This window comes from Telmatherina bonti, assembly GCF_933228915.1.
Source record: "Telmatherina bonti genome assembly, chromosome: 22".
In the NCBI taxonomy this organism is placed as follows: Eukaryota; Metazoa; Chordata; class Actinopteri; order Atheriniformes; family Telmatherinidae; genus Telmatherina; species Telmatherina bonti.
In genome coordinates, this window is record NC_136631.1 from 7,215,182 (window position 1) to 7,242,388 (window position 27,207).

Here is a 27,207-nt window from a genome sequence, read left to right on the forward strand (position 1 = left end):
ATTCGTTAAACATACGTAGGACATATCACACCACCTCCCACTGTGGTCAATGGAGGGAATTTACATAGAAAAACATTTTACGACACTTCATAACACCAAAAATAAAACAAGCGCAACATCAAAATTCTGACTGTAGTACTGTTGGAAGCTTGATGGAAATTGTAAAGGAGATCAGATTAATAACTAGTCTGGATCTTAAAGTCATTTCAAGGTTATTTCGGAAATGCTCCAAGTTGTCTGAGAAAACAAGATAGTTAAGAAATCTACTGTGGCAAAAGACGGAGGACTCCACTGTCCTCAGGTGTTCAGGAGCGCTGTTCAATAGTAGACCACAATGTCTAAAAGCCTTCGCACCATTAATTTTGGTTCTTACTCTGGAGAAAGGGTTGTTGAGTGTTGTTGGATGAATGGATGGAGGAAGGGAATGATAGATGGATGAAGGAAGGGGGGAGGGAGGGATGGATGGATGGATGGATGGATGGATGGAGGAAGGGAGGGATAGATGGATGAGGGAGGGAGGGAGGGAGGGTTGGATGGAGAAAGGGATGAATGGATAGATGGAGGAAGGGATGGATGGATTGGTGGATAGATGGAAGGATGGATGGAGGAAGGATGGATGGAGGTAGGGAGGGAGGGGTGGAGGAAGTGGGGAGGGAGGGTTGGATGGATGATGGATGAAGGAAGGGAGGGATGGATGGATGGATGGAGGAAGGGAGGGAAGAAGAGAGGGATGGATGGATGGATGGATGGAGGAAGGGAGGGATGGATGGAGGAAGGGAGGGATAGAGGAAGGGAGGGAGGGAGAGAGGGATGGATGGATGAAGGGATACATGGGTGGAGGAAGGGAGGGGTGGATGGATGGATGAAAGGATGGAGGGATGGATGGATGGAAGAAGGGAGGGATGAATAGATAAATAGATGAATAGAGGAAGGGATGGATGGATGGATGGATATTTTAAACCCTGACATGCACAACTGGGTTAAAAGTGGACAAAAGTCATATTTTTGCATCCTTGGTGGTTTTTTCGTCTGCCTCCTACACTTGCAGCATATCTTTTATGAACATTCATCCACTCTTTCACCAGCAAGGCCACATTTTGGCCCTCAGTCCTGTTTCTCTCTCCACCTTCATTTCATAAGCAGGTTCCTGAGCTAATCATCCTATTATTAGCAGCCCTCCACGTCATTCGAGACGTCTGGGGAGCCTCGCGCCTCTGTCATCAGGGCCTCGTCGTCCATAATCGCTCGCTGCATGCTGCCAGAGCGATAGAGCCGCTGCCATAAACGTGTTACAGATGGAATACCCAGATGGCCTCTCTGAGCGCCACCTCCCTCCCCTTCCTCCTCAACATGTCGACCGTACCACGGGATCCAAAGTCGACATGAGGCGCCAGCAGAGATGCAAGGCGATCGAGTCGCTTGGCAAAGATGCCACCTCCACGTTGCCGCACCAAGCATTGCGTAAATGAAGCTCTCTGGGGGGACCGGGTGTTAATGGGTTTGGCGGCTAGGAGTTAATGACGCGGGGGTGAAGCGCCGCTGAAATTACGCAAATGTCACCATCGAGCAACACGTACAGTGGATGCCAGATCCCAGAAAGTCTCGGTAACCTATGCAGAAAAGTTTTCTCTCCACATATTCGGTTATTTGAAGGAAAACTTTAACAGGCATGATTTATTTGCCACTTAACATTTAATACTGAGAAGTTAATGGATTAAATTAGCTGTGAGGATGAGGGAAGCGGTAGGAGTTTTGCAGTCTCACTCTTTCTCTCCCTTTCCGTTTTCACCCCTTCTTCTTCCTCCTCTTCCTTGTCCAAGCTAGAAGCCGCTATTATATTTCTCACCAGATGCAATTAGAGCCTTTTAAAGCCCTTCCACACACTCACTGATGACTCATTCCTTTTGTGTGTGTGTGTGCATGCATGCAAATGTGTCTTACTGTTTTCACTCTGGCCATGTTTTCCATCCACCTTTCTCTGAAACCAACTACATCAACAAACAGCTGTGTATTTTTTTTTTTTTTAATTCTCTGTGAAACTCCTGTAGCTCATGTGTGACCAGACTTTCAACCTGAGAGCACAAAAGCTTTGAGTCATGACACACAAACGCGCACTCACTCCACTGCCAGACATGACTCAGTGAACACACATCCCAGAATTGCCACATCTGTCCTGGCAGCTGTAGTGCGTGTGTGTGTGTGTGTGTGTGTGTGTGTGTGTGTGTGTGTGTGTGTGTGTGTGTGTGTGTGTGTTGGTTTGTGTGGTTTCGCTAACACCTGGAGAGCAAAACAAAGCAACTTGAGACAAGACACGTCAGTTGCTGTGACGTGCAGAGCAGCAGCTCGCCTCGTCCGTGAGGCAGATTCCTTCATGCATTCGTGGATGAGGGATTTCGCCTAAGCTGCTCTCATGTGGGTATTGATGAGATTCCATCTCCAGCTGGTTTCCTGTTAATCACTGCATGGAAACTTGATGGAAACACCTGGAGGAATATTCCTACATGAATCAGTGATGCTTTCTGTGTTTATCCTCTTAATATGACCTCCAGTTTTGTGCTTATTTGACAAACTGTTCCAAGTTGTTCTGCGTAAAGGATTTGAGGGAATAAAACGTTTGGGTTTTAGGTTTTCAGTGGAATATTTAGCTTCTGTTTGTTTAGATTATTAATAATCTCAGTGGGTTTTAATAATTAGTTTTCCATGATGGTTTCATGAAAGGGAAACTGCTTTAAGCCACAGTTTCCATGCGGTACGGGGAAAAAGAAGGACCTCTTTGCTAATGAAAAGCGTAAAATAATGCAAAGCCTTCTGAAAGGAATGAAAAAACTGGACATATAAAGCGAAGACTCTGTCAGGAAAATGCATCTTATTAACAGAGCAGCTGCTAAATGTCACAGATGAGCGACAAGCAGGTATTTTAAGCCTCTAGTACGTCTGGAATCCCAAGAACGTTTTCAACTTTCCACAAAGCTGTATGCGGGCAACTCTTAGCTAACGTTAACGAAGAGAAATGTTTTCTGATTGCTCCTAAATACACAGGGACTCATTTTCACACAGTTTTATTTATTCTTGAGGTGGTGCTACACATGATGGATGGAGTTCTGGAGTGTTGGTGGATGGCTAACATGTCCCAGCAAAGCTGGATTTATACTTGATCAGTTGCAGCATCAAACTTCATTTATAAAGCCCTTTTCATGGCGAACATCAGCACAAAGGGCTTGAGATAATGAAAACTGTTTTTGCATCTTTAAAAAGTTAATCACAAAACAAACTAGAAAATCCCTCAGAGAGCGCAAACCTCCGCCAAGCGCCACAGTTCTCCCATATTGTAACCATTTGCTATCTTCCTATAATTCCAAAGGCCCCCTGTTTTTCATATTATGGATCATAGTATCCAGAATAATTCCTTTACCTGGATCAGTCTTTGATATATATTTTACAACCTGTTGGGAGCTCGTCCTGTATTTTTTCCAAAGTGCTCTGACCATTTTTGTTGGAGTTACATGCATAAATGTTGAAAATCTCACAATGGAAAAGAATCTTCTAAAATATTCCTGGATCCAAACGGTGATCCGGAGCAGCACCAAAATGAAGTCAGTTCTTCTTTTCCACATTTCCAACAACTCCTGAAGATTTCATGAAAATCCGTCCATTACTTTTTAAGTTATCTTAAACACAAACAGACAAAAAGATAAATGCCGGCATAAACATAACCTTCTTGGCGGAGGTAATCAAAGCACACACACACGCACACACACACCTAATCAGACTGTCCTTCTGTCTCACACACAAACCAAATGGACATAGAGCCCCTTTGAGCATCAAGCTATGCTGTGTGAATGCAGCCTAAATCCAGCCTAAAAGTGGACGTTTATTCCAATAGCTGAACAAACTATTTGGCGTCCAGTTGTCTTTGGAATTCAGAGACATTTTTGCGGGAAATAACAAAGCGCTCTCGGAATTCATAGTTGGGAGCTTTTAACTCTGAGGATCACAAGATTCCATATTTCAAGATGGCTGCACCATGTAGTTCTCTTTTTTTCCCCCCTTTTTTTCCCCCTGTCTGTTTCCTGTGTAAACAGCAGCAAGTTGTTGTTATTGATCATTAAGTTTTTGCTACAGGCTTGTTTGTAAAAATCTCTTCAACATGAGTCGTTTATTAATCATAATCACCTGCATTGTCTGGTGTTCGCATTGTGCCCATTACAGTACGGTAGGTTTGCGATTTTCTTCTCTCATATGCTGTTCACAGATACCCACAAACTGGCTATTGTAGGGGCGTTCATTTCTTCCAAATTGGTGCAACTGGAACGCCAACTATGCCGCTTGGAATTTTGAGACCATTACATATAAACTGGGTAATAAATAGCTGGATATGTGCAAAGTGGTTGGAAGTGCTTCGCTAACGAGAGGGATGCTCAAAAACAACTTTTAGATGGCCACTTGCACTGGAAAAGTCCTGCAGGAAAATTTGCAGCTCATAATTATCATTGTATGTCTTTGAAAATCTGCAGTGGAGGAGATATCTGGATTTCTGCTCAAACTGCCAGAGATAAGCAGCAGAAAATTGGATGGTTAGGGGAAAAGAAAAAGCCCAAATAGTTCTGTAGTGTTTCATCTGACTGTGTAACACACAGTCAGTGTCCAACTCCAGTCCTCGAGGGCCGGTATCCTGAAGGTTTTTGTTGTCTCCGTGCTCCAACACACCTGACCAAAACTGAAAAACAGATTGACAAGAAGCTGCTGGATGCATTTAGAGGTAGAGGGAAACAACAAAAACCTGCCGGATACCGGCTCTCTAGGACTGGAGTTTGACACCCCTGGTGTAACACTTTCATTATAAGCTCCATGTAGGTCAGGAATCCTCAATCTTGGTCCTCAAGGACTGGTGTTGTGCAGGTTTTCCAAGTTTCCCAGCTGCAACACACCTGATTCAACTCAATGTGTATTTAGCAGACATGTGCAGAGCTTGTCTGAGTCTGAAACAGGAGTTTTCCTGCAGGGTTACTTGGAAAACCTGCAGGACATCAACCCTTGAGGACTAGGATAGAGGATCCCTGATGTAGGTAAAACTAGAACTATATATTATGAATATGCAGGTTTTGATCTAATTATAGGTGCTTGTCTGTAATAATTTACTATATTTGGTAAATGAAGCAGATCAAGGTGTATGCATTGAAAGCTTCGTCATCTGAAAGATCTGCAGACGTTCCTTTCTTTACATTTAGCAGCAGCATCACATTCCAGAAATCTAAAATGATGGAAACTGACAAAGAGCTGAGGAGAAAGAGCCTGATGTCACCTCCTAGAGCCTGTCCTTGCCTCATTGGTTTACATAAATACACCACAAGTCCTGTGTGTGTGAAAAAGAGACATTATTTCCACTTTTACTCATGAGCAGTCCAACATGCACCTCAAAGCGCCAGGTGGCCAAAGCCCTTCGCAAACCCACGCAGCTGCTCTCTTATGTGCCCACGCAAACACACACACTTTGGCACAACAGACTTTGATGTCACCAGCACCGATACGTACATTTCCCTCTGTCGCTCACACTCGCACAAGGCTTTATTTTGTACACAGAGATATCAGAATTAATCGCCTCGTCAAGCTGGGCTTATCCTCACACATACACAGAAATCATGGTATTAGATGCATTAATGCTCTCTGCTCATGAATATGCATCAGACAGCGATTTGCAACACACACAGAGGATTACTTCTGACACACACTCTCGCTCTCTTGCGCTCCTTAACGCACAGAGAGGGTCACAACTCATTACGCCCACACACTGACACACATATATGTGGTTACATGTCATGTTGAACCTTCTTCCCTCTCACAAAAGCTGGAGCTGCTAAACCTGCAAAATACTGCAGTATGTCAGGTCTTATCTGCATATTTACACAAGAATGCTGATTTAATTTATTAAAAGTGCTCTTTTTATACATATTACATACATTATAAATATATATTTACATGAATAAAGGCTCATCTATAGTAGCGTTTCCAGAACAACCTCCAGCGCTAGCCGCTAACCTTTGCTCCTATTGGAAGTTTAATGAAGGGGTTGCCAGATCTTGTCTGTAAGCTCAGGATTTTCAGTGTTAATGTTAATTATTGTGTGTGTCTTGAAGTGAAGACGATATTCAACCCAGCGCCGGCCATTCCTGAACTGGATCCCAGCTTTTATGGAGTCTCTGATGTGTTTTGCTGCAATGAGTCTGAGGTATGAGGTGATGATTCACACACACACACACAGTTGAGAGTATTTATCACCACAACATTCATGCTTCCTCTCACAACAACTCTGTATTTGTCAGACATGCACAGCAGAAGAAACTGAAACCAGTCACACACATCACGAGGAAAACAGCTAAATGCAGTTGCTTCCTGCTTCTGCACATCTGCAGTTTGCAGTGAAAGTCAGGCCAGACTTACCTTCAAAATGAGTAAAATATCTGAAGACAAAGTTGTTGAAAGTCTGTCCTCGAGGGCCGCTGTCCTGCAGGTTTTCCATGTGTCCCTGCTCCAACACACTTGGTATCCAATAAATGGATCCAACAGCCGCTTGGTGAGGGGTTAGTTTGGGCAAATCTGAGACCACGGTCCTCAGCCGGAATAGGGTGGATTGCCCTCTCAGGGTCGGGAGTGAGGTCCTGCCTCAAGTGGAGGAGTTTAAATATCTCGGGGTCTTGTTCACGAGTGAGGGAAGGATGGAGCGCGAGATCGACAGACGGATCGGTGCGGCGTCTGCAGTAATGCAGACTCTGCGCCAGTCTGTCTTGGCGAAGAAGGAGCTGAGCCAGAAGGCGAAGCTCTCGATTTACCAGTCGATCTACGTTCCTACCCTCACCTATGGTCATGAGCTGTGGGTCGTGACCGAAAGAACGAGATCTCGTATACAGGCGGCTGAAACGAGTTTCCTCCGCAGGGTGGCCAGGTTATTGTCATGGGTTTGAGGAAGAAGAGGATGGTGGATTCACGCTGAAAAAGGAATTAAAGTCCAAGGGTTTATTTAACCGCTGCTCCTCCGCATCGAGAGGAACCAGTTGAGGTGGTTCGGGCATCTGGTCAGGATGCCTCCTGGACCTCCCTGGTGAGGTGTTCCAGGCATGTCCCTCTGGGAGAAGACCCCGGGGAAGACCCAGGACACACTGGAGGGATTATACCTCCCGGCTGGCCTGGGAACGCCTCGGGATCCCCCCACAGAGTTGGCAAATGTGGCTGGGAGAGGGAAGTCTGGGCTTCCCTGCTTAGGCTGCTGCCCCCGCGACCCGACCTCGGATAAGCGGCACAAGATGGATGCTTTTAAAGCAGGATACATGAAAAATCTGCAAGATTGTAGCTCTTGAGGACCGGAACTGGGCCCCCTTGGTCGTAGACCGTATGTGAAAGATGGACAAGGCTTCCGGCGGTAAAAAGCGAAGCCTATGCGGAAGTGCATAAAACTGCAAACAAGGAGACCAAACAGGAAAAAACAAAACAGGAAAACAAAACTAAGAAAACTTCAAAGACACATAATTACATTTTTAGCAGTATGTTCCCTCCATGAAGCCCTGGTTTCATTTCTGTGCTGTGTTTGTAATACAATGAGTCTGTGAGGTGTGCTGACGGTCAATTTATTTAAATTTGCTATTGTGGCACCTTCCCACGTGGTTGTGCAGATGTGTGGATATGTTTCAGAATATTTTATTATTCCCTGGATGGAAATTTAGTTGTCATAGTAGCAACATGTTCAAGATGCAACAAAAATATATGAAAAATCCGATAAAAACTAACAGGAAAAGCTACAGTAAACACTGGTTCTTCCATGCAACAAGCAGCGACACATTTATTTGCTGTGAAGCATCAATCACGTTTTATGTTTTTTGACATCTGGATAACTGATTTGTTCTTCATTGCTTCCATTAAAAGGAGCATTTTTGTATCATAAAATATTTGTGTTGAAAAATTTATGTTTGTTAATCAATTTGTCATTAAACATCTTCACATTCGGCCAAGTTTTGATCAAGAAGTTGACCAATCAGAGCAGAACAGGCCTATTGGCAAGGCAACCTTAAAGTGACATGGTTAAGCTGCAGCTTTTTAGATGAATGTTGATGACCTTCAACATTTTAAAGAAAAAAAAAGTTATTTTAACAGTAAATTATGCAAACCACCTGCTAAATGTCAGAAAACAGATGCATGAACAGATGAATTATCATTTTCTGGACTCTTTAAGTTAGCATTAGCTCCTTAAGTTCCAGCTTTTTTAAGCTTACCGAACCATATTTATTTAATCAAAATCTTGCAGCAGGATTTACATGCATGACTTTAAGTAAAAAGTTTCAAACTGATAAAATCATTTATGGATATACATATATATATATATATATATATATATATATATATATATAGCCCTGCGATGGACTGGCGAGCTGTCCAGGGTGTACCCTGCCTGTCGCCCAAAGCCGGCTGGGATAGGCTCCAGCTTCCCCGCGACCCTGAATTGGAATAAGCGGTTCGGAGAATGAATGAATGAATGAATGTATATATATATATATATATATATATATATATATATATATATATATATATATATATATATATATATATACATATATACATATATATATATATATATATGCATATGTACACTACCAGTCAAAAGTTTGGACACAAACTTTTGACTGGTAGTTTGGACACTTTCCCATTTGGAAAGTGTCCATATGGGAAAGTTTGGACACTTTCCCATTTGGATATGATGGGAAAGTGTACATTTATTAAGGGTGTAACGGTACACTAAGATCACTGTTCAGTACGTTTATTAGTTTTAAAGACGTGGTTTGATTGGGTTTTTTTTGTTACAATTAGGAAACAAATGCAAACACGCTAAAAGCTTGGTGGAAACATGAGCACTTGATACTAAAAGTGTCCCTATTTTAATGAACATACATATTATTATTGGGATAAAATGAAAACAAGTCACTCAAAATCATGTAAATATTAATCTAACTCAACGTTCAACATTTTCTTTTAAAAGTAAAACTTTAATTTGCTTCCGTTCACATTGAAGGGGGCGGAGCTACAGAGGGAACAGGTCTGGAACACAGCTCAGCTTGGATCAGATCAGATCAGATCAAAATGCATTTTATTATCACTGAGCCAGCATCTCGACTTACCGAAATGTCTTCCAGTACAACCAGGACTAATCAGACAGCTAACATTTAACATTACAGAACTAGTCAGACTGAGGCAGCAGCCACCAGAGGCGCAGAAAGGGGAAACACATGAGATGGGGGGCTTCAGCACAGGGGGGGGGGGGAGTGTTATCATCTTATCCACCTTTCTTTGTTCATTTACGTATTCCACTGAACGCTAAAGGGCTCCCACAGGGGGGATTCTAACGACAAAGAGGGTCTTCAGGACCTTGTATCTCCACCATACATACGACTGTTATTCCGTACGTTTACATGGAAGTTTTAATTCCTGTTTACTTCTGATTAAAAGTTAATTCTGCATTAAACTGATGAAAAACGACCATGTAAACACTTGTTCCTAATGCTAATTTCTATTCAGAGTTAAACTTATTTCCGATGTAAGTGTCTGGTTTATTCGCATTTTAATCCAAACTATTTAATTCCTCTGTCATGTAAACCTTCTTCCTCTCTAAGTTAATTCTGGTCGTTCTGAGCATGCTCAATACCTTGTCCTGTTCCAATGAAACGCGTTGTTTTTTCTCCCGTGTTCGGTGGTCTATCTTTCTTCTCCTTCTCAGTTGCTGCAGAAAGTGAAGTAGTATGCTGGTGTTGAGCTGCTACTTCACATTTATAATAAAAATAGTGACGAAACTGGTACTTATTATGTAGTTTTTACAAGTTACGACTGAAAAGACAAGAAGCAGGGAGTTCACTTTGTTTATTTCTGGTATACATCATACGTCACGTCTCTGTCCAATCAGAACCCTTCCCAACCCGCCGCTCTAAAGAGGAATTAAGGACGTGTTTCATGTAAACATTCATTTGAAATTATTATCTTCATGTAAACTCATAGGAGAATTGGTAAATTCCAAATTATTTAATTCAGAATTATTAATTCTGAATAAAAAAACATCATGTAGCCAGTGTCTCTCTAACCATGTGTGTGTCATATGTTCAATTCAATTCAATTCAATTCAACTTTATTTATATAGCGTCAAATCACGGCAATACCATCTCAAGACGCTTTACAGACAGAGGGGAAAACATAATGAAGGCCAATTCATAACAGCCTATATAAGGAAACCAACAGATTGAGTTGAGTCCAACTCAATCTCCCATCCTGAGCAAGCACACTGGCAACAGTGGGAAGGAAAAAACTCCCTTTTAACAGGAAGGAAACCTCCGGCAGAACCCGGCTCAGGACAGGCAGCCATCTGCCTCTGCTGTGTGGGGGGAAGAGGACAGAAAGACAACAGACAACAGGAACTGCTACTCCCGGCCAGGGAGACCTGCTGAGACAGGAGACATACATGTTAATGATGCAACACTGTTATGGGGGGGGGGGGGGGGGGGGGGGGGGATAAAAGTGTATCAGGAAATGTCCCTCAGCAGTCTAAACCTATAGCAGCATAACTAAGGGATGCTAACCATCCCTAGCTATAGGACTTATCAAAAAGATAAGTCTTCAGCCTAGTCTTAAAGGTGGGGAGGGTGTCTGCTTCCCTAACACTAACTGGGAGCTTATTCCATAAGAGAGGGGCCTGATAACCAAAGGCTCTGCCTCCTGCTCGGCTCTTTGAGACTCTAGGAACCACAAGTAAGCCTGCAGTCTGCGAACGAAGTACTCTGCTTGGTATATAAGGAACTATGAGGTCTTTGATATATAGTGGTGCCTGGTTGTGGAGGGCTTTATATGTAAGGGGAAGGATTTTAAATTCTATTCTAGATTCAACAGGCAGCCAATGAAGAGAGGCTAAAACTGGAGAAATATGATCTCTCATGCTGGTTCTGGTCAGGACTCTGGCTGCAGAATTCTGGATCAGCTGAAGGCTTTTCAGGGCATATTTAGGACAGCCCAGCAATAGAGAGTTACAGTAATCTAGTCTCGAAGTAACAAAAGCGTGAACCAGTTTTTCTGCATCACTCCGAGACAGAATGTCCCTAATTTTGGCTATATTACGTAAATGAAAGAAGGCTGTTTTAGTAACCTGCTTAATATGTGGGCCAAAGGACAGGTCAGGGTCAAATATTACTCCAAGGTTTCTCACTGTAGCACTGGAAGCTAAAGTAATGCCATCCAGGTTCATTACAAAACCGGAAAATTTAGCTCTGAGTTTTTCAGATCCAACGAGAATTACTTCAGTCTTATCTGAGTTTAAGAGGAGAAAATTTCTAGACATCCAAGTCTTTATGTCTATGAGACAATTTTGTAGCCTATTGGGCTGATTTGTTTCATCTGGTTTAAAGGATAAGTATAGTTGAGTATCATCTGCATAACAATGAAAGTTTATTCCATGCTGTCTAATAATTTTGCCTAAAGGGAGCATATATAGCGTGAAGAGTATTGGTCCAAGTACAGAACCTTGAGGAACTCCATGCCTTACTGTAGTTTGGGAGGAGGACTTGTCATTTACATGAACAAACTGAAGTCTATCTGATAAATATGATTTAAACCAGCTTAACGCTGTACCTGTAATTCCAATCATCTGTTCTAGTCTTTGTAACAGAATGTTATGATCGACTGTATCAAATGTCTGAGGCCCTAAGAAGGTCATTAGTAACTTTCACCAATGCCGTCTCAGTCCTATGATGAGCTCTAAATCCTGACTGAAACTCCTCACATAAATTATTTTTGCAAGGAGAAATACATGTTGGTGTTTACATGCAAACAGTCTGATGAAGAGGACTGTTCAGACACAGGATGGCATTGAACCAGAACATTTAGGGGTTCAGACACGTCTTATTATTCATCCTATAAGAAAAAAGTACGTTTTGCAATAAATACTGTGAAGAGTTGAACATGTGTAATGAAAAGTTAAATGCATCTGGAAAGGTTATTGTGGATTTTAGGTTCATTCTGACATTATGCAAAGAGCAAAGTAACTTTACATGCACTTATATAGATATACCAGTATATATGTGTGTGTGTGTGTGTGTGTGTGTGTGTGTGTGTGTGTGTGTGTGTGTGTGTGTGTGTGTGTGTGTGTGTGTGTGTAAACCTCCAGAGCAGCAGATTATATTTGTCTTTAAACATCCAGTCTTCTCACCTGAGACACAGTAATGTTTTCCTGTCCACTATGAAACAAACAAAAGAGCTTCTTTGTTTTCTGTTTTCTTGCAGCGTTTCTGCCTCGGGGCTTTTTTGCAACTCAAATAAAAGCTTTCAAAACTTCACCAAATTGATTCGAGGGCGAGAAAAGTTTGCCGGTGGAGGAGCTACAGCAGATTATTTAGCAACCTGTAACCTCGCAAGCCAACAGTCAGTTAATGATGTGTGTTTTGGCTGTGAAAGGGATGCTGTAAGCTACTTTACAGCTTAGAGCAGATCAACACCACAAACCTTCCACTTTTCCTCTCGCATGATTGGATCAGAGCAAAACATAAACAGATATCCAATCAGCAGCATCGGAGGGAAAGGATGGGAAGGTTCAGACCGCACAAGCCCTGACATATCTGCACATCCTGGGTTATGAACCCTGCTGGCACATCAGTGACCCCCCCCTGCAGCCTCCATCCATCCGTGTAAACTCTCCGCTATGATGAAGACAACAAATATGTCCCCACCCTTTTACAGTAAAACCTTGTGGAGGCACCCTGAGTGTTGACTGTCAGGTGATGACAGATGAGCGGCGGGGGGGCAGGATAGATGGGAATGGCAGTAAAAACAACGGGGCAGATGTGCTCTTTGGCTGAGTCAGTCATCCCTTCGGGGATAAAGTGGATGCGACTTTGCCGGGGAGTCTTTATTTGATGTGGTGATGCAGGGCGTCGAGGTGTCGTCGCCAGGTGTGGGAACATGAAAGGGAGAGTTGACGAAAGCGTTACATGTCTTCCCTCCTTTTTCACGGGTGTCAGGTCACGGAGGTGCTGTCATGTTATTTATCATGCAGTGTGCAGAGGTTGAAAGAGGAGAGGAACGCACCACCCAGGGACAGGTATTAGTATTCTGCTGACACTTTACTCAAGACGAAGTCAGATTTAAAAAATAAGATAAACACTGACTAAACTTTGAGTTTTGGGGATGTATTCAGAGATAAAGACATGACATGTTGGCATAAAATACTATGGTAAATAAAAAAAAATATGTAGGAAGGCAAGAAGGGCATAAAGGTTTTATTTATTTATTTATTTTTATTTTTTAGGGCTGCACAAATTTTTTATTTTTATTATATATTTTCAGACTTTTTAGGAATTTAAATACATTTGTTTGGGCTTAAATTAAATTAAATTAAATTAAACTAAACTAAACTAAACTAAACTAAACTAAACTAAATTAAATTAAATTAAATTAAATTAAATTAAATTAAATTAAATTAAATGTATTTTATTCTTTCAGGCACATTATATGCGCTTCCTGTCATTTCCTGATCTATAATTCAGTTGCAGTCATCTTATGCATCCACTCTCATTATCATTATGATTTTTAATAAAAGTTTACTGGATCTGAAATCTCTCCTCCTTTTTAAACGACGCTGCAACGACTCCAGACTCGGCGTTTACTCTGGCAGTACCAGACTCCACTTGTTTTAAGCCATTTTCACACATAAACAGCAGGAAATATGTGGAAAATGTGTGGAGAATCAGGTGTGGATTTTCTCTCCAGTTGCTTATTCACATGTTTACTTCACAGCGTGAGACTCTCCATGTGAGACGAGCAGAAATACTTAAAAGAAATAGAGAAATAGATGAGAGAGGCAGAGGAGGAGACCGTTTTTTGTGTCTTTATTCACAGCAGTTAATGTAAAATGCAGAAAGCAGAAACTTATCAGACATAAGAACTTAATCGTTTGTGGAAAATATGACGGCGGCGTTGCATGAACGCGTGGTTGTTTTATGAGTTTATGCAAACAAGGGAACCTCAATCTCATTTCTTTATATTTTCTCCTCAGCAGCCAGATTTTATTCTGATCTTTGACCTTATCATGATCTTTCTGAAGGTCTTTTTAAAGTTTTTCTTTGGACTTTTTTTTACTCATTTTCAGTCCAATTCTTCGACTTGATGACATTCAGGAGAATACCTTTTGCTTGTTTAGGCTCTGAACTCTGACCTGTCAATCATTCATCTATAAAAAGGCTCCTTACTCAAGCAATAGATCAAGTTTTTCTTCCTTATTTATGTCAAGCACACATAGAGTACAAGAACAAGGATGCACATTTGTGTAAAAGTAAACCTTGTTTGAGAGGAGCAGAATGAAGCCTGAGACTTGTAACTCAATGAGGACTACTGTTTTGACTTTTAGACTTTCATTTAAACATTTATATTTATTTATTTAATTTTATTTATTGTTATTTATTTTATTTGCTGTTATTTATGTTTTTAAATTTTATTTATGTGTTATTTGCATGTATTAATAGAGTATTTACTATTTCATTTTTTATTTTTTTCAAGACTTTTTCCTTTTTTTCCCCTTAATTTTTTTATTGCATTTTTTTATGTACTTATAAATAAAATGAGGCGTTAAGGAGCAAAAACATTTGAGGAACGTGAAGGATAAGAGAAGTCTCCTGTCAGGATCTGAAAGTGACATCATGAAGAAGTAGGACCACCTCCAGCAACACCTCTAGCTGAACCTGAGAGGTGATTGTGGACCTCCAGTTGGTCGAAGCCTCGTCGTTCTCAGGCTGAGGTGTCCCAGGTCAGAGATCCCCAGCCGTGGCCCTCAAGGCCCGCTCTCCTGCAGGTGTTGCAGTTTTAGTCTGAGGATCAGTGGGCATTTAGGACCGGAGGTGGGGAATGGCAAGAACTGGCACCAGATCCAGAACCTCAACATGAAGCGGTGTGGGATCATCTGGACAGAGAAAAGTTTTGGAGAGACCTTCAGGAAGCCTGAAGGACTGCTCCTGAAGAAGCGTCAGGAAGCTGAACGCAGAGAGAAATCCCGTCTTTCAGGATGAAAGATTTCAGAGTTAAACTGCAGCTTGTAGCTGAGGAACGACCTCAACACAAAACTCTAACAATAGCAGGTTTTCATGCACAGACGGGTTTTCTTGGGCATACACCCACATTGTGAACAACTTTATAATAAATCTGCTGCTGCTGGTGCATGCAGGGTGGGTGGGTGGGGGGGCAGATTGATTCCCTGCCCCACTACGAAGCTGATGACTAACAGAACGGATCTGTTTCTCTTTTGGCATCCGACTGCAGCAGGGTGGCTGCGGGCTCTGAAAGCTCTGAAACACTCGCCGGTTTATTTTTGAAGCGTCCCGGGTTCACTTTCACAGATCACAGGAGAGAAGGGGGGGTCGCGGTCTGTTCAACACTCATGGCAGCTGCGTCTTGACCCTCCCGTGTGATACTGTAACCGGCACACTTTCTGCACAGGTACATGTGTGTGTGTGGCCTCCTCTGTGCCGTGCTGATGCTTGGGGGCAGGAGGGGTGAAAGGGAGGCTTACTGATGACAAAGTGCAGGCGCTCTTTGATCCTCAGCCCACATGCTACGCTGAAGTGCTTTACAGTGAGGGGAGTTATCTTTGATGTCCACCTGAGGACCGCCGGTGCCAGAATGGATCCGCTGCACGCTTCAATATGAGCCTGATAACATGTTTCCTTTCATGTGGATGTGATAAATGCTGCCAGTGCTTTTAACTGAGTCATTTAAAACTGGCAGAGACATAAATCTGCAGAAAAATGTAGGAATTATTCAGGTTAAGACCAAATCATTACTGTTTTATTCCTTTTTTTTTTAAAAAAGGTTTTAAATTGATGCACTGCTTTTTTATAAATGTATTTATAACAGATTAAACAGTAGGAACGACTTGTAAGAGATTTTCTCAGTGTGGAAACGTGTTGAGTGGATGGATGTGGAGCAAACGTCAGCGCATCAGATGCTTGGTGAGCAGAAACATCTGCAGAAAGACGGTGAAAATAGATTTACATTCCAGATAACCAGGACGGCAAAATGCACCAGAGGGGGAAAAACACTTTGTGCATCATCAAAGTAGCTGAAAGCTTTCATTTGTGTTGTTTTATTGTGTTCAAGTGCAGAAAAGAATCTGTCAAAATCTGTTTTTTCTTCAGTTCAGCAGTCATTTGCAGTTTGTTTCCAACAAATATTTACTGTTTGCACTTTAAAAAAAAAAAAAAAAAAATTTATGAAAGGTAACAAACCCAAGATCATGAATATATATATATATATATATATATATATATATATATATATATATATATATATATATATATATATATATATATATATATATATGTATATACATATACGATAGGAGTAATAAAGACAAGTTTATGTTTTATGTACAAGACAATTCGAAGTGCTTTACATAAAACATTAAAAGCATTACAGCGCGTGCAGGAAGCCTCCTTACAAAACAAAAACAATTAAATGTAATCAATAAAGTATAGAAAATGCATGAAATACAACTTACATGAATGAAAAGTGATAAATGGCAATACTATTAAGGAGTAATATATAGTATATGTAGTAATAAGTTCTATATTTGTATATTTAAGTTCACTTTTAAATGTATCAATAGAAGTAACAGAGAGAAAAAAGCAAATATAAACATGTAAATAATGTAAAAAGACAAGAAACTAGAAAAGTAGAACCTAAAGGAGGACACTGTGGTCAACAGACAGACTATAAATCCCACCTGTACGTTATTATTTAGTGTGGTTTTATTCATAAAAACCCCTCCACATGTAAAACAAACTTTAAAACTATAATAAACTGGTGTTTAGCCAGTTTTGTTTGTCGTGTACAAAAAGAGATTTCCTGCATGAAAACTTCAAAGCTGTGCAGAAAACAATGCAGCGGTTTGTGCAGAGCTACTGTGGTTCTGCGTTTCCTGAGCGACTCTGAACATCAGCTGCTGTGTCTCCGCTTCGTCATGCTGCAGCCAGATGAAGTCAGAGCATCTTCGCTAACGGTTCCTGCAAATCCCTCTCAGACTGGGTTTTATGGGTCTGTCTGACCGCGGTCAGTGTGTAATTAAGAGCTGACTCACATCAGCGCTGTTAGAACACAACAGTGAGCTACAGCCAAGCAGGAAAAGACTCCTAATTAGAGATATGGACAGAAAAGCTTGTGATATATTTAACTGTGTTCATTAAGATGATAAAAGTTGTTTTAAATAGAAAAACTGTTGCTTTTCACTTAAAACATCAGTGCGTGGTCTTTGGTTCTGCTTTGGGGATTTCCATCATGCAGGGTATTTTTTTTATTTATCCCACATCAGATAGTTTTTTTTCTCTTTAATTGTATTTTCCAACCTCTGATTTAAGCAGCTTTGATTCATTTTCCCGCTGACAGGCGGAGCTGCTGACCGGCTGCCCGGTTCATGATGCAGGAAAAGCGCATCGTGCCGCTCAGGAGCTGCTGAAGAGAGGCTGCGGGGTGGTCATCATCACTTTGGGACCCCAGGGCTGTGTGGTGCTTAAGGCACAGGAGTCGGCCCCTATACATGTTCCAGCTACGGCGGTCACAGCGGTGGATACGACAGTAAGAATAACACAAACACCTTCACAGCCTCATGGAGCTCAACTCCTCTTCATTGGGGCGGCTGTAGCTCAGGAGGAAGAGCAATTGGGTGAATGTGACAAGTAGTGTAAAGCGCTTTGAGTGGTCTGTATGACTAGAAAAGCGCTATAGAAGTACAAGTCCATTTACCATTTAGACAGAAAAGTCCTTCAATGTTCTGCCAGACCTCAAAAGACGTTTGACTTGAATCAAACTGTATTTATAAGGCAGAAACAACATTAATCTTCTATAACAGGTGGACCTGAGGATCCAGTAGAAATACTCTGTGCTCTCAAGGCCAATGGATTTGATCATTCTACAGATATACGATCAATTCTTCTGCTTTCTGGTGAAAAAAAAAGGCTTTTTAGCTTCATCACGCCAAACGTATCATATTTAATACACGGTTCTGGAGACATTTTGCATCACTTTATGGTAGAAACTTTACTCAAAACCCTTTTGTACACCATATGATACTGGTCTCCTGTCTTCCAGTGGATACCAGATTACACTACAGGAATTCTGACCCATCACATAGTAATAAATTGGAAAAATACCCCTAATATTTTTACTTTTTTTCAGATTTTTTAAAGGACCAAGTAGAGATTTCAGAACCAAATAAAACTTGACTTTTCTGCACAGTTTTTCTCAGGTTGGGCTTTGAAAGGTTCGGTAGTGTCAGATGTACATCATGGAGAGTGGATTCATGACCCCTGACTCACCACGCCCGGGTGATGTTCACAAAGTTTTTTATTAGGAAAAAAAACTTAAAATCAAAAAGGAAAATATAGATGTATATGCAGATTTTATTAAAGATACCACATCATGTAATAAAATCCTTGCATATTTGGCTCAGATACAGTAAAGGGATTAATTAAAATAGGTTTGTCTTACAAGTGCTTTCCAGCACTTGTCAGGCCAAGATTGTAAAAAACCTTTGTTCTTCATGTTTTGTCTGATAAAATAAAGGTTAAATAAATCTACTTATTTATAAAATAAAAGCCTGTAAAGTCTATAGGTGCAAACTGCAACAGTGTAGCAGCTTAACCTGTCTGATCGACAGGAAACATGGACTCAACAACAGAAAGAAGCTCAAATTATTGATTAAAGTCTGAAAAAGAAAGTTGAAACAAAACGGGAAGAATGTGAAGGGAAACGTACAGGTAGACGCAGCAGGAATGATATGTCTGACTTGTTATAGTGAATGAGAAGAACAGATTCCTGTCTAAAAGAACCAGGTCGGTAGAAGAAGCATGACATTATTTCGATGGAAACTCTATGCATTTAATTCTAGAAGGGACAAGACCAGGATTGTACCACTTTATAATAAAGGAGTGTAAAACCGATCAGGTACATGAGAGCTGGAAACAGGGTTAAATTGCAAGTTTCACAGGAAAAAATGAAGAAATGAGCTCATTTAAAGTGCCTAAATGTTCAGACTTTGGCCTTTATCTTCTGGTTTTGCTTGTGCTGTTCTGTCTTCAGCTGTATTGTTTAAAAATTTGATTAAAACATCAAAATTAACAAAACGTTCTAATAAAAAAAAAAAAAGCTCAAAAATATTATAAAAAAACAAAAAACAAAATAAGGCCTACTTACAAACAAACCACTCAAAATGGTTAAATTAGACGAAACTAGAAGCTCTGGGTGGATATAAACAAAGAGCCACTTTGGAGCCAAAAGAGTCGAATCTTTGTGGAGGAAAGTCAATAGAGCTGAATCTTTAAAAAGAGCTGAACTTCCCATCAGTGCAGTGCCTTAAAAAACCAAATTATGCTACAAAATGGGCAGAAACACGAGTAAATGTGTGTAACTGAAATCTTAAAGGAGGCTGGATTGTATCCAGCATCAGTAACAGCTGAACAGAAAAAACCGAGTCGGTCTGTGGATGATGAAAGTGGTGATGAATCACCAATCGGCACCAGACAAGGAGAGAATGATTCCCACCATCACTGATGAAATCCGGTCAGTAAATAACCAAAAGAGATGCAGGCATGAGCTCTGCCGTAGAGAGAAAGATGTCAGCTCGATGAAAGACCAGCAGACAGTCCAGCTTCCAGTTCTGACCCAGAATTCCTGCAGTCACGACGAAACACGGCGAAAACGACCGTTTTTCTTCTTCATCTGACGAAAATAAGTAGAAACGTTTTTCATCAGATTAAAATCTGGATCATTTTTGTTTTATTTTCTGCCTTCTCAGATATTAAACCATCCTTCACTGACGCCTGTTAGCAGTTCGACATTTTTCCATTCCTGACTGGGGAGTCATCCTGTTGCTTCGATGGACTCGATCAAAATCGCTCTATTGATCAGTTTTCCTTCATCTTCTGCAGATTAGATAGAAAAATGGAAAAACTGCTTTGCGGGTCAATAAATAAGTATATTAATAAATAAATAAACACCAGTATTAAGTAATAACTAAGTAATATTCACAGCAACAGAACTTGTTGAAATATTGACATTTTAAAAATTTGATTTCAAATTTCTCCACTTTTACTCAATATTTAATCTTGTTGTTTTTTTTTTTGTTGTTTTTTTTAATGCTGCATCTAGTTTTATGTTTTAATATTCAATAAATCAACCTGTCTATTTGGGAACTTTAAGATTTTTTTTTTTATCATGTAAAGAAGTTTTAATATCTTACTAAGAATTTTTTTAATTTGTTTAGTTAATTATTTTAAATTTATTTATTTTTTTGTGTGTGTGTTAAAATGCCACAAACTGACCGGAGATAATAAAAAAATGCAATATTTTAATTAAAACTGCACATAACATTCCGTGTACTCATCCATCTACTGCTGCACAAACAGATTTTCTTTATTCTTATTTTATTAATTTACAGAAGGTAAACATCTGGGACTACATGCATAAACAATATGTACAAAAACAATAATGGTAATCATAACAGATATTTTTTTCCTGCATCCAAACAGGTTATTAAAGCAGGAAAAAGCTGTGATAATCTCAGCTGAAGTGATGATTGGATGAAGTAAAAATGGGGCCAAATGCAATAAATAGAAATAAAATGTTTCTGGGAGTTTTATGTGATTCACCGACAGGAGATGAGGAATGTCTGATGCATCGCTTCATGCTCCTCTATCACCACCCACGATGCTTCTAATCTCACACATTTTTCTCCTTTTATAAAATGTTATTTTATATTTGATTGTTTTCATGATTTTTTTGTTCTTCAGATCAGATTTTCTTTATTTTCACAACTGAGACGATAAATTAAAAATATATTTGCATTGATCTCTTTCTCTTGTTTTCTCTGTTTTCTTTTCTGTTCTCTTTCTGTTCCTTTTCTGTCCTCTCCGGTCAGGTCCAGCAGCATAAACTCTGTATGAACAATTATCAAAAACAAATAGAAAAATAAAATAAGAACCAAGAAATACAAGGTGATCATTATATCTATAAAAGCTCCCCTTGGCAAAATAATTTGCTCATCAGAACATCAGTCTGCTTTTTATTTCTGTCACTTTCACTAAAGCAGCACTTTGTCTTTTCATTGTCTGTTCAATTTTATTTCTTTATAGAATTATCATTTGTAGCCGAATTGATGCAGATTTAAAATGATTAAAGTTATAATAAAATGTTTACAGTAATTAATAATTATAAAGATTTATTCAGAAACAACTTTCTGTCTTTGTGCACAAGCACAGCTTTTCTCAGCCTGCAGGATTATCAGCAACATAATCAGACTTCATTTTAGATGCTCGAAGGTATTCTGGAGATTTAAAGAAATTTTCTTAATATCAATCAATATTTTTTCCTGTGTGTATCTTTAATAATCATTTTAAGGTTTCAAAGTAAGAAAATTTAAAGTAGAATTCAGACATTTTGTTTTACTCATTAAGTGGTCATAATATTAACCTGACATTGAACCAACACCATTAACAGTAGTTTAAGGTTTTAATATGTAAAAGTGAGAAATCTTTCTAGTTAATCATTTACTTCTTTCTAATAGGCATCACTAATAATTATAAAATGAGGTTTTAAAGTTAAATATATGTTGTTGTTTTTTTTTATTACATATTTATTTACATACATATAAAATAGAGCAGCACATTTTCAGACTCTCAATCCAGGCAGTTAGAAATGTCTAACTGCCTAAAAGAAATGTATTATTATTATTATTATTATTATTATTATTATTATTAATAATAATAATAATAATAATAATAATAAAAAATTACTAAATGGATCTGAAACACGCTGTTTATTGTTAAAGTAACAGAAATTAACTGCCTAAAAGAAAATTATTATTATTATTATTATTATTATTATTATTATTATTATTATTATTATTAATAATAATAATAATAATAATAATAATAATAATAATGATAATGATATAATAATAATAATAATAATAATAATAATAATGATAATGATATAATAATAATAATAATAATAATAATAATAATAATAATAATAATAATAATAAATTACTAAATGGATCTGAAACACGCTGTTTATTGTTAAAATAACAGAAATTAAAAATATGCAAAACTAAAAGAGAAGAATTACAACAAATAAACAAGCGAATAAAAGGAATAATAAATAAAAAAAAACAAAAAGAAAAACATGAGTATATCAGAAGATAGATGAGAAAAAACAAATAAAAAAAAATCTAAATATTACCGTGCATCCCCACCACATATACATATTCCATTTCTCCAACTGAACATTATATTTTTCCTTTAGCTCTATCAAGTTGATCGTCAATTGTTCTGGAAACTGAATTATTTAAATAATTTCTGTCCGTTGTTTAATGATGGGAAATCAGTGTTTTACTCTTCTTCAGGCCCATTTCTGCTCCCTGACGTACGTTAATTTGAACATCTCCTTGAAACATTGTCATGCGTTGCCACCCGCATGCTACATGCGTCTTTTTGCAAAATAAGGAGGAAGTTTACACTTCTTTGGAATTCCCACTGAACTCACCCTGGTTCATATATCTGTGTACCACAAAATCTCCATATACTACATACTTATCCACATTAAGGTTGCCAGGTGACCTGCCAACCTGGTTGCCAGAAAACCAAGTGGTCTGGTTGACCATGTACCTAGTTTGCCAAGTCCCCAGGTGACCTGCCAACCTGGTGCCAGGTACCTAGGCCGCCGGGTGACCTTTCAACTTGGTCGCCAGGTCACCATCTAGTTAGGTTGCCAGGAAACCTGGTTGCCAGATAACCAGGTAGCCAGGTTGCTTGTTGACCTTTCATCTTGGTTGCCAGGTGGCGTTGTTTCAGGGTTTTTTACTTGCTATGGAGGATTTCTCGGCTTTTTAAAGGTTTTTGCTAAATGATGCGTTTCCATGACCAGTTTCTGATGGCGACATTGACGTTTCACTCAGTTCTTGCGATGGAAATGCAGCTAGTTTTAGTCATGAGACCAGACAGCTTTGTGCATTGACCAGTTGGGTTTACTGGTAACCGATTCATTTAAAGATGCCTGAACATTTTGGGTTTAAATGGAGTCATTCATTGGCTGTTTTCATTAATTAAATGGTAACATGTGATGTGTGATTCACTAGAAACACAGCACCTATTTAGAGTTTTTCCATGTTATATTTGTTTTAGTGGCAGTGTGTGTAAAGAGATCCGTAGAAGGGAAAGATTTACATGGAAACTGATGCCATTCAGCCCACCTGTCAGCTCTTGAAGAATTTTTTTCCCCTTCACAGAAATAACAGGAAATCCTGAAATCACACTTTTTTTCATTAAGTCCTGCGCCCCTGTTTCTCTGCCTGAGCTCAGCGTAGTTCTGTCGACCACCGGCTGCTCCCTCATACTGATACTAATCTTTAAAGCAGGGCTGAGTGTGTGTTGACTCATTTCTCACTGGCCTCTGTGGTTTGTTTTCGTCACACAAGCCCGGGCTACGTGTTTGCGTTTCCTGCCACAGAGGGTTTTGTGAGGCTTGTGTTGCACCAGCCAAGCACGTCATCGCGCAGTGGTGTTGATCACTTCTTGACTTCAATCGAACCTAAGGAGGAGTAATTACTTGTGTAATGGTTTTTATTGCATACAACTTTCCTCAGAGTCATTTGTTGTGCATTCATTTCCAAAAAAGCGGGAGTTTAAAGTGTTACAGGCATCTGATCGGCGCTGCGTAAGCAGCCCACATCAGATGTTGTGAAAGAGCGGAAAACACAGCAAACAGAAAAAACCTTGAGTGTGTTTTTTTGTACGTGTGTATCTTTGAGCAACCCCTCAATACTTTCACGAAAAACAGGAAACAAGTGCAGTGATTTATGCAACGTACAAGAATAAATAAAGGTTTATATACTTCAATAATGTCCTGCAGTTACAACAGATGCTCACAAGGGGCGATATAATTTAATAAATCCTTTATTCAGTTCATCAACGGGCAGGAACTCACACCAGATCGTTCACCAGAAGTAAACCGTGGAGGAAAAATAACTGCATACAGTCTCTGTGTTTCTGTTTGATTACCTCCACAAAGGAAGTCATGTTTTTCCTGCTGTTTATTTGTTCATAATTTTACACAAAAGCTACTGGATGGATGTCATGATGTTTTTTCTGAAAACAGTTCTTGGTGTTTCATTAAAAGTTAAAAGTGGTCCAGATCTTCATCTGGAATCACCAGGAATGTTTTCAAAGATTATTCATCATTGCAAGGATTAGTTTCAGTACATATGCATAGAACTCCACAGTAATAATGTGCTAATCCCATCAGTCACCGCTAAATGCAATCATAAGAGTACATCCACATCAGGACAGTCCCCTGTACTAGGCCTGTCATTTTAATAAATTTTTCCATGCGATTAATTGTCTAAGAATTTATTGCGATAGACGATAATATTGCGCTAAGCGATTATTACTGTTAATGCCATAATAATGCAAGTACACCCTTTCAAATATCAACATGCTTTAATTTCTAAAGAACATTTAGCTCGATGTGCAGACTAGACTCATCCAGTCCCCAGTCTGCTAAAACAGATCAGGATTTCTCCTGCGGTTTTGGCAACGTTGTTATCTGGAACATATGGTCTCTAAACACAATGTAACACAGTTACATAGTCTATGGTAAAGCTCTTATAAAGGGACATGTTTGGACTGGACCAATGGTGGAAAGGTAAAAAAAAAGATTGAATGTCTTTGATTGCCTTCAGTATGTCATTTTTCATGCCATAGTCCAGTTGTGAAGTTGCTGTTTGTAACATGCATGTTCAGAGATCGTGTTCACGCTGCACTTTGGTCAAACCAGTCAAACCATTAGAATAATATATCCCCATTCCCACCAGAGGTGGCGCTGTGCTAGTATTTAGCAGAAGAGAGAACAAGACCCATGTGAAGAAGAAAACTGTTTCCTTCACCTGCGAGTTAAACATGGAGACCAAACTATGGCTGTTTTGGGTTTTTATTGTGTCTTATGCAAGTATACTGCAGAAATACACTGCAACAATGGACGCAGTATGAACACCAGACGAGGCAGAGGACCCTTAACGCCATCGCTATAGATTTACCCACAATGCAATGCTACGCCAAATGCAGGAAAGGACTTTTTTGTGTTGCACTTCCTGTATTTGGTCCACTTGAAACAGACCGAGACCTGTGTTTGTAGGCGGACCGGGTCTGGTTCTTTGGTCTGAATCAGAATTCGTTTGATGCGTTCACATTTCCCCCAAACGGAGCGACTTTCTGAGCAAACGGATTCAGATTCGGTTCAACAGGCTGATGTGAATGTGCAGAAAATCCAGGAGGAGTTCCCAACAGGTTTTACAAGATAAAGAAAGATCTAGATCGCGGCAACATCGACTGCAGCAGAAAAGAGAAATTCACAAGTTGTGTGTTGCAGCTGGAAGAAACAGCAGAATGTTCTGGTTACTCTTCAGGAAGAAATCCGTGTTTTCTTGCCGTGTCTGACCTCCGACCTTCACCAAAAGAAACACAGCTACCCTCATTCATCGGTTTCATTCTCTCTGAGTATCCCCCCCCCAACCCCCCTGTGACTCAGCTCTCAGTCCTGCAGCAGTCAGCAGAAAGCTGTGGTCGGGCCTGCTGCATGTCCCCCCTCCAACCCTCACACACACTTCTTCTGTTCTTTGATGGGCTCATAAAGCCTGTTGTGTTTAACCGTTTTGGACACTGTGATCCCTCTTCCAGTAAGGCTGGGTTTGGTTTTTTTTTGTACTGGAGGAGAAAAAAAAACACAACAGGTCGTTATCGCTCCCGTCTTCTGAGCTGGCTCTGCCACAACAAGCCTCTGCTGATGACTCCCGCTGTTGCTACAGCCTCTTTCACTCTCGCAGGGTTTCTCACCGCCGTCCTGGTTGCATCAGCGCGCGATGCGAAAGTTTTCCAAAATCAACACGCTGACTCACCTGCAGTCTTCATGCTTCTTTGAGCTTGCAGGTGGTGTAAGAAACACAAATCCAGCTTTTAACCAAGCGGAGCTCCAATCTGTCCCGACTCATCCCAGTTGGAGTATGTCTGATTGATCCATCCAGCCTGGCTAATGAGGTGCTAATGTGTGTGTGAAAACGCTCTGCTTTCATTTGACAGAAACTATTTCATCCTCTTCTCCTTCTGCAGCTGACTGAATAACACTTTACAGCAGGAGCAATTATGGTCTGACTCAGGGCTATGAATCTGGATGAATAACGAAACAAATCATCTACTGCGGGTTCCCCCCCCATCCCTCCGCCTTCATCCATTTGTGTCTCTTTTTGTCTTAAATTGAGTCCAGGCTTCGGTCTCTGAGATCACAGCCTTGGCTGTTTTTGTATGGACGTTTGGATTAAACTTAAACACACACACAAACTAAACATCCAGCTCCTATTAGGCCCAGCAAGGCTTGGGTGGCCTTAATTTCCACTGCTCTGGGAGGTCCGAAAAGGTGGACGACGGCGTCTAAACCAGACATTACAGCAGCCCAGTGGGTCTGGATGGAGAAATTATTCCCATTCTTCACCAATGAGAGGAGGCAGTTGCATGACTCCTTCCTGGAAGCATGAGGTTAGGGAATACCTCCTGATCTTCACATTCCTCAACCCTGCAAACTGTGGGTCAGCATGACGCAACCAGAAAACCGCCACGTCGGCAAGTTTTAATGGCGACGCAGCAGCTGTTTAACGTCTCCATAGTCGTGTCGATCGGTTGTACACAAAGCTCGTTGGATGGATCAAAGATGCGAGGGGCTTAAATGCTCCAATTAAACCTGTCTTTTGATCTCAGAGTCACCCCTCCCCCCCCCCCCCCCCCCCCCCGTTCTCCAGAGGAGTCGTCCTCGGCCGGGTATTACCGGAAGCTTCCAGGCACAGGAGCCGCTGTGAGTCATCGCTACCCCTCAGTTGGTCTCTCTTCTCCCCGGGGTGCCTTTCATCGACAGAGGCAGTAGGCTGCAGGAGTTAACGGCTCATACCTCCATCTGCCACCCGAGAGCGGGAGTCAGAATGGCAGGAGGCGAGTTGTGGAGGCTGGAAAGCTTCACCGGGTCCGGCGGGCTCGACGAGATTTACATTCTTTATACGTTTTGGAAGTTATTCTTTTCTTTTTTTGTCCATCTTAACGCTCACAGAGATCT

The 27,207-nt window shown here is 40.3% G+C and overlaps 1 protein-coding gene across 1 annotated transcript in view; it reads left to right on the forward strand.

Annotated features, from left to right (window-relative positions):
* The window catches only part of rbks (ribokinase), a 49,796-nt gene that overhangs the window by 17,121 nt on the left and 5,468 nt on the right, over window positions 1–27,207 (forward strand). Inside the window, exons 7-8 of the mRNA XM_079262558.1 lie at window positions 6,135–6,226; window positions 17,446–17,634. Of these exons, the coding sequence (XP_079118684.1) occupies window positions 6,135–6,226; window positions 17,446–17,634 (281 nt within the window). The remainder of the gene's footprint in view (window positions 1–6,134; window positions 6,227–17,445; window positions 17,635–27,207) is intronic.